Source organism: Zosterops lateralis (genome assembly GCF_965231275.1).
Source record: "Zosterops lateralis genome assembly, chromosome: Z".
In the NCBI taxonomy this organism is placed as follows: domain Eukaryota; kingdom Metazoa; phylum Chordata; class Aves; order Passeriformes; family Zosteropidae; genus Zosterops; species Zosterops lateralis.
In genome coordinates, this window is record NC_139800.1 from 52745823 (window position 1) to 52764501 (window position 18679).

Sequence of the window (18679 nt, forward strand, 5' to 3'; positions counted from 1 at the left end):
ATCTAAGGTATTTAGTGTTGCTAATCTGTGTGTCTCCTTTGCTTGGCACATTGTGTGTGCTGGACACGAATTGAACACAGTAGGGCCATCATCTTCATCTCACCTTTCAGGTGAGCCAGGACGAACACTACAGTAAGGTCAGCTCCAACCTTGGACACCTAAGACAAGTTTCTTACGGAAATTAGTAATCTATCCATATCACATGTACTGAAATCTGCTGGGATAAGCAAGTCCTTGTAATATTTTAGCTCCTCTGTGTTAACCACAAGGAAGTGAGAATGTTCCACAAACAGAACACAAGCAAAGTATACATTAAGAGATTTATTTTTCTTTTCTATATTCTCAATGTAACTGAGATAGCTACACTGTTATTTAAAAAAAAGCCAGCTAGAGAGGAAGCTGGTATCCCCAAGTGTTGTTAGCTTTGACCGTTCTCTGCTCCTTGATATGGGTTAAAAACATGCCCCTTGCAAAGTTCTGGGCCAAATCAATGGGTAAAAATTAAATGTGCCATCAGTTAGCAAAGCTTTTCAAATTGATTTTCCTTTCTACAAGTCTACTTGTAGAAAGGTTCAAGCTATTAACAAACCTGTTACAGTTCTAATTTTCAGCAATTCTAAGGCGCTTTGTTTTGTGTAGTTCTAGGAAGTAATTCTCAATTTCTTCAAGAGCAAAGCAATTGGAATATACTTAGACTTATTAGCCAGATTATTAACAGACATTACAATCACCAAACATCCAGCAAAATTATTGAAACATACTGATTGTATAATTTGACAAGTGAATTAAAAGCATGTAACAGAATCATATTCTCCTGTGCCAGTCTTCCAGGAAAATCTGATCTTCACATTTTTACAACAGCTTTTCCAAGATTTTCTCCCTTTAACATTCCCATAAAAGCCACTGGCATGTTCTCAAATCCTTCAGTGACTTGTTCATGGTACTTCACTTTTCCCTGTCAAAAGAAAGGAAATTGCTGAATTTTCATCCACCAAAACTGAATAAATTGCAGCAAAATTTTCTCCAGCATATATATTTTTGCATATATTGCATTTGAAACATGCAAGCTGGCATGCAGCTGGATAACTGAAAAACCAGGTGGGCTCTTGTGAAGATCTGCTTTTTTTCTAAAACTTTCTACCTTCTACTTGCTTTTGTTCTAAAACCTTCCATAACAGGAAGCAAAAGTTACTGCTGTAAAAACATACCAGGACAGATTTATTGCTACTTTGTCCCCAAACTGACAGGTAGGGGTTCATTTCCCCAAAGCCAGGCCTGTTTCTACCCATGCAGAAGTATGGAATTGCAAATCCAGTTATCAAAACCTGACCCATCCTAAATCCTCATGTTTGTAAAAGCTACAGTCTCTTAGCCTTTAGTGTTCACACTCACAAACTTCTCACAGCCATGAACCAACTTGGTTACTAACTCAGCTTCCACCTAGAAAAATAAAATATAAGAAATTCCCTTTTAGTCCATCTAAAGCCCAGCTCTAATACTATAAAAACATTCATTCTTGCCAGTAATTTCAGCACAATACTACAATGGAAATCCTGGCCCATACTACAAATGACTGAATGAGAAATACAGGAATTACTCTAAATATGAAAATCTTCATTACCAGATAAGTGTTTTGAATTATTCTGGAAGCATGCTTCTTCAAAGCCTACATGTATTCTGGATTATATTGGAGTCTACAAGCTAATATCACATGTTTCAGCAAAACAGAAGGGATCAGGCATATTTACTATGGTTTAAGTGTCGCCAAGAGTCTGAAAGATCAAGTCAGGAAGAAGGAAAGTGTCATGCTGGGACCTCACTTAAACAGCTATGACAAGAGATCTCTTGCAAAGATGGAATCTGCAGTGTGAGTACACCTTACAAACAACTGCGCCTTCATTTCTTACCTCCACGACCCACTTTAGCAGGGCCTGCAGACCTTCCTCCCTGCGGTGGTTCCATCGGCTCACAATAAACCCTTCCATCTGAAGTTCTTTGAAAATCATTGGAGGCTGCAGATAAGGCCCTGCAAGAGAAAAGAACCAGCAAGCCACGTGAAATATCAGTTTCATAGAATAAGTCCCAAAGCATAAAGGGAGCTTTTAGCCAGTAAAGACCACAGAATTCCTTTGTTTCAGCCAGAAGCAACAGATATTTTTTTTCCAAAGAGAATTTCCAGCACAAAAGACTGAAAATTCATGGACAGACAGTCACCTAGGGAGACAAAGGCCTGATCTATAAAGCTATGGGACTAAACGATTCTGAAAACAGTTTCATTCAGAAACAAAGCTTCACCTGAGGGACTTAAGCTGAATCTCAAAAATACTGTTTTAACACCTTGTTTGATAGCCTGACAGGCTCTCATGCTCTAACTCTCAAAATTTAAGCTACAAACTCCAGAAAAACAGTTTCCTCAGTCATAGAAATGTGTAAGTTTCCTCATTACCAAAAGCCTGTTCCATTTTTAAGGTGATGTAGGAGTTGAGAGCCGGTCAGCTATCGAAGAGAATACAGTCCTCCTATTTCTTTTAGAAGGCAAATCTGGAAAATTTAATGCTATTGAAAATGAGTATTCATTCAGCCACATTTCTCAGCAGTTTTATTAGTAGCTGAAATCTTATGGGAAAAAAAAAAAACAACTCAAAAACCTTAAGCTGAATAATCTAAAAACCTGAGGGAAAACAATTGTCTCATCTTCAAGTATGTACTACTGTATAAATGGCATCCTGACACTGCACCTGGCTTCTGCTGATCTATATCTGCATAGGGCTGTGTGGAGTCCTGTTTTAAGTATTTTAGCCACTCCTTCATTTCCAATCAGCTGATGTTCACCATATAGTGTGCACAAAGGAGGATGAGTACATGCACACACAAGGAGCATGGCCCCAGTGTCCCACAGCAGCAGTTAGTTACCCAAATGTATGCACATATATAGACTTAAATGGCACAGAGAAGTAAACAGTAGAATGTTGTAATGTCTTTCTGCCAGCACCAAAGAGAAAATCAATTTAGACACAATAAAGGCCCTCACCTTTCTGAGGCACAGAGTCATTGTACTGAGAGATAGCACCACAGACTGCAATCCTTCCATATTTCTTCATCTGGTTGATAGCAACACAGGCAAATTCTCCACCCACCTACAAGAATCAGAGCATGTACAGCATTAGAGAAATCCAGTGTTTAGCATTGATTGCCAAAATCTGCTGACATTGCATTGTTGCACCAACAGGTTCAGTTGGGGGCAGCAACTTCCACTACCCCAAAGACTTGGTGGCTGCCAAAACCCTTGCATTTACACAGCGCTATGAGGACTCAATCCAACTCTTCCAGAAGTTAGTTATGAATGTAGGGAATGAGTTTTAATTCTAAATCTGCTTCACGAAGCTTGGTTTGGAAGCATCAGGCAGGACTAACACATAGATCCCTCCTCCTAAGGGTGCTAAGAAGCACCAGCTCTGCTTTTCCCACACACCAGTATCTTTACATTGTGGTGATGAAAACTTTTTACTTTGTAGTTCTCATCTCCAAAATAGGGATATGCTGTGAAAAGAAGCTTTTAACGGCGAAAAGCTGTTAGAAAATTTACTGCTGTGGAGAGCTGTGCACAAAAGTTGGAAGTGAGAACGAAGAGAATGGACACGACCATGAAACCTATTTAAGACCTTAGCAGCACAGGACATGAAATTTGGAAGGCTAACACAAAGTGGCAGGAGCTCCTGCCACAGAGACAAGCATTTTGCCCTGACACCAAACATTCCTTTCAATTGCCAGAGAAAGACAAAACACCACAGCTTTCATCTCTGGATTGGCAGAAGCACTACTGAAGGAAAGACATGCTAAAGAGGTGATGATGGCTTCTTTTAAAGCGGATAGCTAGCCAGAGAGTTTAAGGCCGGTATATCTGCTAATACCCCTGTGGCCAGGTATTGTATTACCAGATATAATGCATATGTTAGCTGTAGTAGGAAACCCAAATAGACAGGGTTAGTTCTTTATCTTGAAAGTGAACTGACATGATTTACCTGCACTGCTAAACTTTCTTAGCCTTCAGAATAAGATGTTCATATTCAAACACCTATCAAGAACAGTGCATATCTGGGAGATGTCAGAAACTCTCTGAGGGCTGCTCCAGTAGTTTTGCAAGTGGGCCTTGCTATGGTTTTGCTTACAGCAGCCCACATGACCACATAATGTGGAGCCATCCACACTCACTCCCCTTTCAGCAATAGCAGAGAACTGCCTGTGGTCGAAGGTGAGGCCAGGAATGGACTGGATCAGTTTCATGTTACTGTGACCGTCACCTCCCCAAAATGTGTCATGCTTTTCAGAGAGTAAAGTAAAACCTCTCTCTCCACTCACAAAAACTGCCAACAGTCCAGCTTTGCCTTTTGAGTTTTGTTCTTTCTGTTACTGCTCAAGTAAGCTGCAGAAATATGTGTGGGAAGGGAACAGAAAAGCAGGAAACTCCTACAGAGACCATTGCTTGATTAAATGGATCTCCATATTGAAATCCTGGTATAGACTTCAATCAGATTATTACAATATTGAGTTTGTTCCACAGTTTAAAGAAAATGACAGCTGCTCAAGGCAAGACATTCTCTCTCAACTTACATTGTCAAAGAAACAGTCATAGCCATCAGGAGAGGCTTTAGACAGTGCTTCATCCAGAGATTTAACAGTCTTGTAATTAAAGGCTTCATCAAAGCCTATTTTTTTCAGATAGGCAACCTTGTCATCTGAGCCAGCACAGCCAACCACTTTGCAACCCTGCAAGGAAAGGAGAAAAACATGTATAAACAGACCTGAGAACACAGGGTGACACTCAGAGTGTGCTGGGTGAAGGGCTCACCCTTAAAGTAAGGCTATTGTCAGCATGAGTTTCTGAAACATTCTGACTAGATTTGCTGTGTCTTCAGGAGCTCTTCCATCTCAAGACCCTAGTGTAGGCATGCCTTCGGACATGCTTGTCCTACTGATCATTCATGGCCTTGTTGCCTGTTTTAAAGCTGTGTCTTCTTAGCAGCAAGTTCAAGCCACTCACCCCAATTTTAGCAAGCTGCCCCACCACAGAGCCCACAGCGCCAGCTGCAGCATTAACCAGCACTGTCTCTCCTGGCTTCATCTTACAGACCTCCAGCAGACCAAAATATGCAGTGAGGCTGCAAAGAAAAGGAAAGAATGTTCAGTGATGAATAGAAGATGACAGACACAGAAACCTGACTTGACCCACTGAACCAAAATATCATCACCACCAGAACAAGATTAAGTTTTCCTGTATTGCAAAATACAAAACTTAATCAGGCCTTCTTAATTTGGCTTTTTCACAGCCATCACAGGAAAAAAAAAACCACAGATACACTGCTGGGAAGAGAATGTTGAGGCAGAAATCTTTCTATGGTGAAAACAGTTTTAATTATGCTCATTTGTAAAAAGGAGAAACACAGATAATAACTCTGTGACAACGCAGTTACATACTGGAAGAGATAATAAATCCAAGTGAGAGGTCAGTTGCCAGTTGGTATCTACTAGATTAAATCATACTCATCACAAATCAAAGATGGCAGAAGAAGATAAAAAGGGTGAGGAAAAGCTTGCTGAACTGATGAGCTCACTGCTCCTGAGGACCACTGTGCTATGGCTACTGGGTGAAACACAGATTCTTAAGGTTGGAAAAAACCTCCAAGATCACTGAGTCCAGCCTTTGACCAATTACCACCTTGTAAATTAACCTTAGTGCTAAGTGCCACATCCAGTTGTTTCCTGAGCACTTTCAGGGATAACGAATCCACCACCTCCCTGGACAGCCTGTTCCAATCCTTGACTACCTCTTCTGTGAAGAAATTCTTCCTGATGGCCAACCTGAATATCCCCTAATGCAGCCTGAGAGGCCACTTCCTGTTGTCCCGTCACTTATCACCTGGGAGATTGACTCCCATTTGGCTACAACCTCATTCAAGTAGTTGTACAGAAGAGAAAGGTTTCCTTGAGACTGTTTTTATCCATGCTAAACAAGTCTAGCTCCTTCAGCTGCTTCTCATCAGATTTGTGGTCCAGGTTGTTCATTAGCTCTGTTGCCCTTCTCTGAATATGCCCCAGCAGCTCAAAGTCTTTCTTGTAGTGAGGGAAATACTGGAAACTGTGTTCAGATCTCACCAGTGCACTAGCAATCTGTAGGAACCACTAAAGTAGCTCATTGACTGGCCAAGAACACCACAAAACTCTTCTTCTAATTTCTAAATTCAAGCTTAGAGCTTCCCACGTGGTCTCAACTGAAAGAACTAACTGAATCCCTCTACAAAACATCTAGAAAAACATGGATCTTGACTGATAAAATGAAATCTGAGAAGTTCTCCACCACACACAATTTTACAATCATTTTGAAAGCCTTCCAGATCATTAGGACTGACTAAGTCCTGATCTCCCATAAAAAACTACATGCTGGTAACATAAAAACTGAATAAGGTAAGAAACGCAAGCAAATGACTGAGAGTTTCCAATAGTAAATACAGATTCTCGAGCACAGCAGTTCTGTCTGCTTTAGTGCAATTTAAAGGACATCTATTTTGCTGCATGATACAGCATCTGTCTTTTGCATTTTAGGGTTGATTCTGGAAATACAGTAATAGCAACAGAGCCCAAGCAGTAAAAGCAGACTAGTCCAGGTGCCAGTGAAGTTTGAGATTTTCCACTGAGGCTAATACAGACTGAACCAGATTCTTTCCAGCTCTTCGTCAATCCTCTCTCTGAGTTACTACAGCTCTTTAAGGAGAGGCACGATAATCTCCAAGGCAAATCTCCTCTGATGCAGAGCATGGCCAAACTTCATGTCTTATACAGGGCAAGGGCATCCAGAAGCACATTTTTTTACCAGTGTGAATAGACAACATGCTGATAGAACAAGACAAAGGTCAATACAGAGGGCCAGAAACCTGCTGGACACCAAAATCCAGGGGATAGTTGCCTTTTCATCTCAAAACTTACCCTGGCATGCCAACTGTTCCAAGAGCTAGAGATTTAGGGAGTGATTCCGGCCAATTGGAAGGAAGGAGTTGTAGGTCTTTCCCATCAGAGATAAAATGAGTTCTCCAGCCCTTGTTACCCACGACATAGGCCCCCACTGCAAAAGTAGGATTTTTGCTTTCTACAATCCTGTTTAAAAAAAAACCAAAAACCAGAAACTAATTAATACTGGCTCTTCCATTTTTCCTGTGATTCAGAAAAGAAATATTTCATGTCATGATTTTTATCCCATACCTACTGATGCTGTAGGTTTCAAGTGTCTTTCCTAAAATGTCTACAACCTCTTATCATGAAGGAGATACTGGAAAATTATTTTAGATTCAGCCCAGCCAATGATAAACTAAGTTTTCCCACAAAAGTGCCAACTGTTTCTTTGACCAGCACCAGTTTAGTTTGAGATCAGACCAGGCTTTTGTGAGTCAGAATACAGGAAAGAGGATGCTGGGATTAAAATATGGAACAATAAGGAGCTGCTGATAGGCTGTCTATTCTCAGACAAACTTCATCTCATTTAAAAGTTGAAGATCCTAAAGATGGAACCTCTTATGGCAATGAAACCAAATAAAAAGCAATACCTAAAATCAGGGAGATATCTATATCAGCAGATTCTATGCCAAATGAAAATTCCATTTTCTTAGCTCAACAAGAAAACTGTTTTGGAAAGGGGTAGATAGGCACCTTAGAATTATTAGAAACAGTTGACCTTCTGTTCATCAGACTCAGCTGTTAATTTATCCCAGCCCTCAATGTTTCTGCAGAGAAACACAAGAATCAAATGCCACAGATGTTCCTAGGCAGCAACTTACAGGCGGCACAGCAGGAACAAAGTGACAAAAGGAAACATCTGTGTAGCTACATTACCACAAGCTTGGGAAAAGGATGGATTTAAGGTTATATAACCCTTTGGCTAGAGCTGTGTCTTTGGTTATGCAGAGGCATTTTCAGCTGGAGTAGATAACGTGTAGGAGAAGGGAATACAGGTGACCTTGTCCCTGGTAGGTACCAGCTGTGTTAATTACTCAATACAGCCTCACCCTTGATGAGTCACAGCTATAGCCAATAAAGATAAATGTGATAAAAGGGAGTGGGTTAGCAGGTGAGGAGGATTATCATGGAGTATGATGAATGTGAGTATCATGAAGAAGAAGGATCCTGAGGGGAGAGAATCACTGCTGTGAGATCAGTCTGGGCCTGCAGTTAGAGCCTGTTGTTGGAACCTGCAGTCATAGTCTAGCTAGATAAAGGCCTACATTCAGAATCTGTAAACTAATACCTGTAGTCATAGTTTAACAGGAAATAACCAGCAGTCAGAGGCTGCAAGGGAAACATACAATAGGAGCTTGCTGCAGCCAGAGTCAGTGAATAGTTTGAGTCAGGATGGCTCAGCTGTCAAGAGGAATAAACCAGGACACTTTTCATGGTGAGAAAAATAAGAGGTCTTTTTTTCAGCTCATTTCTACCCTCTAACAAGAGGGCTGCTGCAACAAGCATGCATGGTTGGAGACATGCAGCTACTAGCACATCAGGTTTTAAAATGTGAAATTTAAAATGTGTGGCAAGTACAATGGTTGGTCCTTTATCCTTGTAAAAATTGCCTTTGAAGACATTATCACTAGAAACAACATACAGATTTTATCATAGATCTAAATGCTCTCCAGAAAGGCAAAAGAGGTTCTTAGAGGAAAAACACATTCCAAGCAGCAACAGATAAGAATGTCAGTAGCAGAAGCATGTACATACAAGTCAAGGATGGGTAACATAGGCTGCAGATATCTCCAGTGTCAGCATGTTCATGTTGAGTTCTGCCATGCACATTGATAAGAGGAACTGAAGGTCTTACCTGGCAACCTGTGTGCCCATCATTATGTCGCCTTCCTTCATGTACCTTCGACTATAAGGTCTGCAACACAGGCAAACACAGCTTACTGTATGCAGCTTTAATAATATTCCAGATACACTATGAAATAGTAGCAACTGTTTGACCCAGGAAAAGAGTATCAGCAGCGTTGTTGAACAGCAGACAAATAGCTTATTATCACAACAGCATAATCAGATGTTTTCCTAAACCAGCTACTTAGGTATCCTGGGCAGGAGTGTTCGAGGGATGATAGCAATAATCTTCCCAGCATGGTCCACCACTACAAAAAGCCTGAGACTCAGAGAATTATCTCTGAATTTAGTGTCCACAATACCTCTTCAAACTACCCAATTCCCCTGTGCTTCAACTACTGCCTACTGGGTTCAGGGCAAATTTGGGAGGAAACCTCCAAATGGGGTCCCTCCAGAAAGCAAACCCAAGTGGCCCCTCCCCCAACTGGCCCAGGAAAAAGTTTCCTTAGAGAAAAGTAGAAAAAACTGTTTATTCAATGAGAAAAGTGTTCACAAGCATAAAAAATGAATAATATTAATCAATAAAACCTCTTGCTGTTCTGAAGAGAGATGGTAAAACTGGGAAAGTCCTTGCCCTAGGTTGTAGCTCAGCTCTCTCAGTCTCTCATCAGTCCCTCCAGTGCTGGAAAATGATGTCCTGGGCCCCAGTGAGCCACAGGCCTGAGGTCCAGGTGTTTTCTGGTTTTTTAGCCCAGAACAGGTTTAAACAGTTCCAAGAAAAAACAAAAACAAAAAAAAAAAAAAAAAACAGTCCAGGGAATGTCTCTGCCTCAGCTAGCTAAAAACTAACTAAAAAGCAAAGGAGAGCTCTCTCTTGCTGTCTGTCTGTCCATAGACAGCACAGTTCAGGAGCAAAATGTGGGTGCAGTTTCTGAAAACAAACTGTGCACTTCTTCTTTCCTCTCTTTCGCTCTTGGAACCAGTCTTAAACATGTAGAACTTAATATCCAGCATAAACAGAACAGACAACTGGGGATACGAGCATCACAAAGTCACCCCAGGACATGGGTATATCAGCAATGTCCAACTCAGAATATGTGTCCTTAAGTATTAGTTTGCTACAATAAATTAAGCAGGAACTGCTACAAGGCTGCACCCTCATTTGAGTACATTGCATTCCAGCTGAAGACAGGACAAGGAACAAGAGCTGGTTGCAAGGAAAGTTTAGGGCAGCAGAAATGTTACCCCAATGTCTAGCTAAATCTGGCAGAGCTCCATATTTTGAGTCTTGTAACATTAACATACATTTTTTAAAAAGCTGACAAAGGCATTGGGACTCTTGCAACAGTGAGTACTGGCCACTGCTGTTTTAAGTGGCAAATCAAACGAGGTGTTTTAACCAGAAATTCAGAAATGACAAAAAGGCATACCTCATGTAAGGATCAACACTGAGAAACACTGATTCAAGCAGCAACTCTGCAAGAAAGACAAAGCAAATTCCTAGATATTAACAGTGCCGTAGAGCATAGTTTCCACAAGTCAGTCTTTCAGCTAAATTGATATGAACTCCTGATAGCCCAAAACTCCCATATCTCATCTTTGTTTAGGGAATACCTACCAGAAACAAATACTACATTCATTCATTCTGGGTTATTGGTATGCTGTTGAAAAATAAACTTTCCCCAGTGTAGCTTTAGGAAACTATCTTATTTTCAACCTTGCAATTTTGCATGTGTCTCCTCTCTCTACAGGAGAGTCAAGCAGCCAGAATTCCTAAACAAAACTCTCTCTTAATTTTGATGTATATAAAATGTCATCCCATGATTCAGCCAGAAGAGGGTGGCATAGGTCAAATACAAACTACTTGGCTCCCTTAGTCTCTAGGGAAAGACATTGTTAAGCATGTTTTAAACTTCTCAACTACACAGCACTTTTAGAAGTTCATCTCCACCTACTAATATTTTTCACTGCCCGTACTGCAGTGGTCTAGCTAGTACAAGCTAGAAATGTACACAGTTGTAAATACCTTCCCATTGTTCCAGAGCGAGCAGGAAAGCCATGTAACATAACAAGGAAGGCCATTGCCTTTAGAAGTGTTACTGTAGTGTGAACTTATGCCTCTTTTTGCTTTAGGGATTAAAATAGGAAGGAAAATAATACTCCATATTCTTAAATACCCACAGGCATTAAATTTTTAAGTGTATCCATATATGTAAGAGAAATCAGTTTTCAAACATTTAAGTTGTAAATGTAATTGGTACTTTAATATCCTTTTGCATAATTTCTTCTGCACACCTTATAAAGTATGGCAAATTTTGTAAATTACAAGTGGGGGGATGAGGCTCAAGAAAATACAAATGTCCATCTGAAACCAAAAATCGAAGTTCATTCTTTTATCAAGAGCTGTTGCTGTTGATATGATAATAAGTTATCATATTCTCTACTCTTTTCAAAACAGAGAAACACAGGAATAAAAATGTCCCCTTTTTTTCTTTTTACATTCAATCTCTCTTCTTGTTGGAACAGATCAAACAAAATCAGGACTGCCAAAAAAAAAAAATAATGCAGGCAGAAATCTTGCCATCCTACTTCTTGAAATAAAAGACCAACCTTCACTGACTCCAGCCCTGAGGTCTTTCAGCTGCAGGTTCATTCCCAACACAGTCACTCTGCTCTCCCCCAGCACTGTCCTCAATATTTTTTCTGTCAGCATGAAAAACTCTCCTGAAAACCTACTCCTATAGGATATCATGTTCTCCATCTTTTACCAAAGAATTTTACAAATTTAAATAGATAAAAATATTTTATTAGTAAAATGTCTTAGGGTCCTCATACAGTTATTTCATTGGTTCTGTGTCACAGTCCACTTCTCTCTTTCTGCAATAAACAAATCCTATTTTCCTTGTGGTTGTCAGTTCTGAGGCCATATCACTTTGGTAATTTTTTCCACTTACAAACACATTTGAATGCCTCTGTCATCAGGCAGCAGGAAACTGTGAAAGGTATACCACAATTGCTTTGTAATAGACTTAGAATTCAATCATTGCTTCTAAGGGTGTTATCAGAAGGCAAAGTGTCTTTGAAATCACCAACCCCATACCCCAAGAAGTATACTTCTTCTGCAACTGTCCTCCCTTAAGGTGCACAGCTTGTGACAAGCCAGCAATTTTTGAAATTCCAAAGAGAAACGTGCAGTTTTATAGATCCACGGCCACACATCAGCAATCATATAGCCTCCAGAAAAATTAGTAGTAACAGATAGCACTCTGCTCACCTCCATCCTTTAGATCTGGTAGCTCGATCTTTTTCAGGTCAAAGTCACTGGTTTTGGGAAAACCGTCAAAATGCTTCTTCAGAATCCACGCTTTGGAAACCACCATCCTGTGCAACAAACACAAAGCACACCTGTCAAAGTGATGTCCAAAAGTGCTTGGCTGCTCGGGCTTGTTTAGATTTTATCAGGCAAAACACCTATTTTGATAATGTGCCATGACACAAGAAAGCCTCTACTTGCTTCTATGTTAATATCACAGGTTAAGAAAATGTCAGAAAAGCGTCTTCATTGCTTTAGCAACCCAGATCTTCCTGTCAGACTTCCCTGCCTGCTGGCAAGTCCTCAGGTGGGAAATCATCCCAGCAAAATGTACAACTCCCTTTCTAAAGAAGAAAAATCTACTATTTTTAGGAGAAAAAAAATCCCTTTAGAAAAAATTTAAAAACTTAAGTCTACTTCCCCTATTACCTGAAGTATCTACTGAACCTAAACTTTTACATGCTTGAAAAACAAAGACAATCAAGACTTCTTTCTGTGATACGCATCGTACTGAATGAAAACGCTTCTCCTGTTGCGAAGCTTAGAGCTTAGAATTGGGACCATTCTGCTACCAACATTTTTCATACAAGACAGAAACAAACAAATTATTTGCATTAATTCTATCCTCACAGGTCCTTTTCCCTTCCTACACCCAAGTTCATCAACAAGATCAAAGAAAGAGAAGCTTATACTTAGAGCAGGGAGGTGAAAACTGGGTCTTCTGCTGGCAAGTCAATAACCTTCTGAGTCTGATCAGTCAGTGGCTGGACTCCTTCAGTCACACACACTTTAAAAAGGTGAAAATGTCTGCTGTCGGCAGGTCCCGCCCTCAGTACACATCCCCAGGAGTAAATGTAAACCCTCAGTAAGCATAGCATAAGGCACACCCATTGTGATTCATCTTCTTCTCATTAAGATTTGAGATCAAACCTTCCACCCGCCCGTTCCCCGCCCCGCCCCGCGCCCAGTTCAGTGCCCGGCCAGCTGCACAGGCACGTTGCCAAGCACGCGATAGTAAAGCATAAAGCCTGTGGTTCTAGAACCCACAAAATGCTGCAGTCGGGAGACAAGACTATCCACCACAACAGAAGTTTCTTCAAATGACATTTTATCCATCCAGTCATGAAACTCTTAAGAGTTCTACCTCTGTGCAAAAATATTTAATTAAAAATTGATGTCCATTTAATTGCTCAATTCATACTTTAACACAGCAAATGGTCCATATGTTCGCCAGTCATGGTGTGTGCCCTGAATGTTTTCGCTGCTCCCAGCGCAAAGAGAGCTTGTGTGGCTAAGGCTTCTACCTAGGAGCCACCTTAAGAAACAATTGCAAACTTTTTGCCCCAACTATGTTGCAATGAGGTATGTTGCAACGAGGTATGTTGCAATGAGGGATATAGGGAGGGAGAAAACTGTGCAGGGGATTGCCTTCAGCTTTTGTTCTTTTCGTGAAAATCCACAAGTACAATATGAAGGTTGAAAAGTGTAAAGAAACCAATACATAACTGTGATAGAGTTTGTTTGTTCATTTCAAAATCAGGAAGTGGGCTGTTGGATTTGCTTAATGTAGTATGCTTGCATAAGAAACTTGTCGGTTACCGGTTGCAACATCGGTGGCAGAACCTCGAGGGGCCCCCGGCAACAAGTAGGAAGACATACGCAGAGTACCCCAAAATTGTCACGTCGACAAGGATTCAGACTGCTTAAAAAGACACAAGAAGACGGAGGAGGCGCGGCAGTTGGCGGGATGGAGATCCCCCTGTCGCCCAGCGCTGATTTGCCTTACTGCTACGCTTGCTGTAATCAAAATAAATTACTTGATTGGAAATAATTGGCGTATTGCTCATGCTATTTATCACAATAACGACATTCAACTACAAAACCCATGAAGACAGAAGTGCTAATTAGTTACAAGGACTTGAGGAAAAAAAAGCAAGATGCGTTTAATAAAGATGTACATGCAAGGACCAGGGAGAACAGGGCAAGCTCTCCGCTACTAAGATAAAAGAGTAAGTCACCAAATCCAGGAACTAATCAACACTCAACAACTTTCTTTGATGAAACAGATATTCCGTGTTCCTCAATGACAAAGAAAACAACACAAGTGAAGGTTTCTTGCGCCAGAAATGTGTGCCGGGGAAATCACGTTTCACAAAATGAAGAAAGTATAATCAAAATCAATGTCAAATCATCACACAGTTGGTAAGTGGGCAGCCAAAGCCAGCATTTGTATCTGCTGCTTTATGTATTTGCTTTGGTATCAACAGTGTTTGGCTGTAACAAAATATACCATGACACAGCGGCAACAACAAAGCAAAGCCAGGAAACACGTTTACAGGAGTAAAAGGTGAGGTCAGAGTAACACGTAACTGATCTCATTCACTAGCTTACACTCACAGGCAATTGGGAGGGGGTTGTCCCACCTGCGTGCCCTGCAATTCAGATAGGTACCCAAGTGCCCCAACCAGGAATGATGAGGGACAAATGGATGCTGGCTAGGCCAGCAGCCATCACTGATGTGCCGTTTGTACCCTCGGGGAGCCAACGGTGATTCAGAAATGCTTTGTCTTCGAACCTGTTACATGTTTGTGAATCATCAGTACTGACTCCCTGCTTTTTGTCTCCTTTGCCAGTATGCCTTCAAGGAACCAGCCCTGTTCTTTTCTCTCCCACTATCCTATCTTAATAGCTTGATTCTTCAAGTCCGAGTCCAGGAACTTGTTACTTGCTTCAGGATGTCCTTTGTTTTCCCTACCTGGCCCTTTCAAAGGCGCTGTAATCATGACGATCTGCAAATCTATGTGCCATCACTATGGGCCATTTCTGTCTCTCTTCTGTTGTTTCTTTGTGTACTTCCACTATCAGATCTCCCATTCACACAATCTTCATCTTTCTATCAAAGATCTCTATTTTTTGGAATATACGGGTTTTCTCAGAAGAGCAACAATCTTGCCTAGGAATAATATTGAAAGACTAATTTCACAATACCCTTTTTATTATATTTAGGACTAATTTTGGACACAGAACAATTTTTCTGTTTATTATTTCTCTTTTTCTACTGAAATCGTACCATTTTAGCTACTTCAAGGCTAGGAGACTTTCCTGTAGGTCATAAAGCAAAAAGCCCCAAACAGAAAACAACAGAGACACATGCCTGATTAATGGATCTAAAACCTAATTTCCAGGTTAAGGAACCAAGATTATTTATATATTTAGATATAAAATCATAAGAAGTGGTAAGGACTGGGTTGCTTAATTTGTTATATTAAATAACGCCAAAGCATAAACAGCAGCGACACAACATTTGTGGGCTCCAGTTAAATCTTACTGGACTAAGCATGTCATAGCCACAATCTCAGTTCCAAGAACAGTAACCTGCTCTTGTAAAATGTAATACTACTTTGTTTTCAATGTCAGTAGGTTCGAATAATAAATTTCTTTTGACAGTTAGTTATATCTTAGTTAACCATGAGTTTTGTGATTTTTTTAAAAAAAGTATAATGAACCATATTTAATTAGTTTAAAAATGTTTGACTGTGATTTTGGCTGGTTTTGATTTAGATCTGTGTTGGCTGAGTGTCAGTAGAAAACCCTGAGACACTGCCCCAGTGCACTTGCAGAAAGAACTCCATGGACCCATACCTCTTAGAGAACCTAATCTACAGTTGAAGAACAAAATTCAATAAAGAATACTTTAATGGTTATCAATTAAAGAGAGATTAATTAGATGTAATAGAACAAAAAAAGATATCTCAAGAAAGTTAAGGAGTCAAAGGCATATACATCCCAGAAAATTAGATTAATACATCTCAGGTGCAGTAAGGGAGCCATTTCATAGTTGAGTACATCCCAGAAAACTTAATCAATAGTAATTGTCTAACTGGGCCAGGAAATTTAATAAAGCACTGTTTAGCTAGAAAAAACTTGGGTTATCCATTAAAAAAAGACAGATTAAATGTTCTAGAAGTAATTAAAAGAAACAAAACACATATACCGTAATGCAATAAATGAGGTAGATTTTTGGGAGTGTCTGTAAAAAATTTTGGATGTTATATTGTATATAAATGCCTGAAAATTGTTGTTTCCTTGAACATTTCTCTGACAAATAAATTCCCAATATGTTCCAAATTTTCATTCAAATTTGTTATTAGGAATGTTCATCAAACAGCTTTTTTGCTGATAGATTTAAAACTCTTTGTTGCACTTCTGTGTGTTTCAGTATGAAGTGTTTCATAGACCATTACAATCATTACAGTAAAGAGACTGATATGATAACTGGAGAACAAATAGCCCAGACAGTGATAAGACTCCTTTAAAAAGAAGTGATGCATTTCTGCTTGATTTTTTAACAAAAGAACCATCAAAGGCTTTATTTAAATTGAAGTCCAAGACAGCACTTATTTTGATGTCCGTCAAATCCTCCTTGCCCTGTGGTCAAGCCCATCAAGTTATCAAATAATGAAGACTATCTTGAAAGAAGTAATGGATTGGGAAAGCCTTGTTTTTTTCCACTAAAAATATATGTAACAAAGGGAAAAGCCCATCTGTGTTCAGACACTGCAGTTACTGCCAACTGTAGGAGAGCTGAAAGCAAAGCACCTTCACATAGGTAATCATAGCTCAGTCCCCAAAATCAGCATGGGTAAGGGGGTTCACAATTCTGGGGAAAATGGAAGAGAAGAAGGAAGAGGTGAGAACTGGAATACCATAATACATACTAGCAACTAGAAAAGAAAGTCAGGAATAAAAGAGACACACAACTCTGAGAAAATTGAAATCGTTTGACTGAAGGCTGAAGAGCTAATGGTGAGACTTGAAATCTGGGAACCATCATATTAAAATAGAAAAGTAGTAAAGCTTTCAAAAGAGCACAAGTCAAATCAGTAAAGTTTACCTTTCTTAAGTAACCTCAGCTGTTATTCCTGACTGGTGTGGTATGGTTTCCTAGCCTGGACTTGCCCAAATCTAACCTTGAGGACAAAATCTTCTTAGAAATCTGTCAGTTACATAAGTTCAATTAAAATTTTGGGTTAGCTTAACAATCTTCCTCACAGTCACAATTTGCAGATGTGATTGAGGTACTTTTCCTTTTATCTCCATTCTGAAGCAGTTACACCTATGCTCACACCCACACTAGAAGAAAAGGGTATGATTAAAAGCTGAGTGAAGTATATCTCAGACATAGTTTGTAGATTGGTTCTGTGGAGAAATTCACCCATCACCACATCAGCAATATTTTTCTGGTAATCACCATCTTATCTATTTTCTTCTCCCAGATCTAATTCATTAGTCTTCTGCATCATTTCAAAGCAAAGTGCCAGGAATCAGCTTAAGGGACAAATATCTTAAGAAAAAAACTCCCAAAACCCAACCAAACAACCACAGAAACCACAATCCCCCGCCCCGAACTAACATAAAAGACTTCTTGGCAGTAGATACTGCCAAGGGAGTAATAGTCCAGAGGCTACCTCAGGACTTCCTTACACATACAAGGATTACCAATTACCTGGGAGTGAATATAGCCTTAAATCCTATGTGCTTACAAGCCTTAGCAAAAATTACCTCTTCCTCCTCTCTGGCTTAGTCCTTACAATGCTTTTTCAATTGTGGGTTGTGGGTGTTGGTGTTTTTTTTTTGTTTTTTTTTTTTTTTTTTTTTGTTTTTTTTTTTTTTGTTTGTTTGTTTGTTTGTTTGTTTGTTTGTTTGTTTGTTTGTTTTGTTTTGTTTTGTTTTTTTTTCCTGTAGTAAGAACAAAGTGCAAACCATTCCCATGCTACTTTTGGCATACTGCAAATAGCCAAGCAAGCATGACTCTGCATTATGAAACAATACAGCTGCAACTACACTTACTTACGCAATACGGTCAAATCTTGGAAGAAGGGCAAAGATTGGAGGTGACTGGTTACCACTATGCTAAATGACTGTGCACTTTGTTACAAGGTTGCAATTCCACCATCACAAGAAATGCAAGTCAACACCATCAGAAGAAATGCTGCATTCAGCTCTCAGAAACGACGCAGAAAGCAAGACCTTATCACTTTCTACAGCTATCTGAAAGGAAGCTGTAGCCAGCTGGGGGGCCAGTCTCCAAGTAACAAGGGACAGGATGAGAGGAAATGAGCTTAAGATGAGCCAAAGGAGATTTAGTATAGGTGCTATGAAAATATTCTTCACAGAAAGGACTGCAAAGCATTGGAACATGCTGTCCAGGGAACTGGTGGAATCACTTGCAAGTGTTCAAAAAAGATGTGGATATGGCACGTGAGGACATGTGTACTACATGGACAAACTACGTTCATTTACTGTTGAACATGGTGGTGCTAGGTGGACCTAAAATTCTTTTTCCAACTTTAGCAGTTCTATGGTTCCAGGAGGCACAGCAGTTGATGTGGGCTGACAAAAAAAGCTGAAGCTTCTTAAAGGGCCAGCTGTACTTCCCCAGTCACTGCACAGCACCCTAAACTTCTTTCGGGCACTTTTTTTACTTCTGCCTTACTTAAATGCTAATACAGGACA

General features: G+C 40.0%; 1 protein-coding gene across 3 annotated transcripts; it reads right to left on the reverse strand.

Moving 5' to 3' along the window:
• Nucleotides 1-306: 306 nt before the first annotated feature.
• Nucleotides 307-17925, reverse strand: PTGR1 (prostaglandin reductase 1). 3 transcript variants are annotated; one of them, XM_083884220.1, is made up of 10 exons: nt 17726-17925; nt 12125-12231; nt 10281-10326; nt 8861-8920; nt 6982-7149; nt 5042-5159; nt 4612-4767; nt 3032-3137; nt 1908-2026; nt 307-955 (listed from the first exon to the last, which is right to left on the reverse strand). In XM_083884220.1, exons 2-10 carry the CDS (start codon nt 12228-12230, stop codon nt 845-847), a joined length of 990 nt encoding a protein of 329 aa, XP_083740346.1. In that variant the 5' UTR covers nt 12231; nt 17726-17925; the 3' UTR covers nt 307-844. The 3 variants fall into 3 exon arrangements, with proteins under 3 accessions (XP_083740346.1, XP_083740347.1, XP_083740348.1); XM_083884221.1 differs by having other exon boundaries at nt 17670-17797; XM_083884222.1 differs by lacking the exon at nt 17726-17925 and adding an exon at nt 12856-12949.
• Between the last annotated feature and the right edge of the window lie 754 nt (nt 17926-18679).

Coding starts and splice junctions, on each gene's coding strand:
- PTGR1 (XM_083884220.1), bottom strand. CDS start 12,230: ATGGTGGTTTCCAAAGCGTGGATTCTGAAGAAGCATTTTGACGGTTTT. Junction 8,921..10,280: donor AGTGTTGATCCTTACATGAG/GTATGCCTTTTT, acceptor CCTGTGTTGCAG/ACCTTATAGTCGAAGGTACA. Junction 2,027..3,031: donor TGACTCTGTGCCTCAGAAAG/GTGAGGGCCTTT, acceptor TTTCTCTTGCAG/GGCCTTATCTGCAGCCTCCA.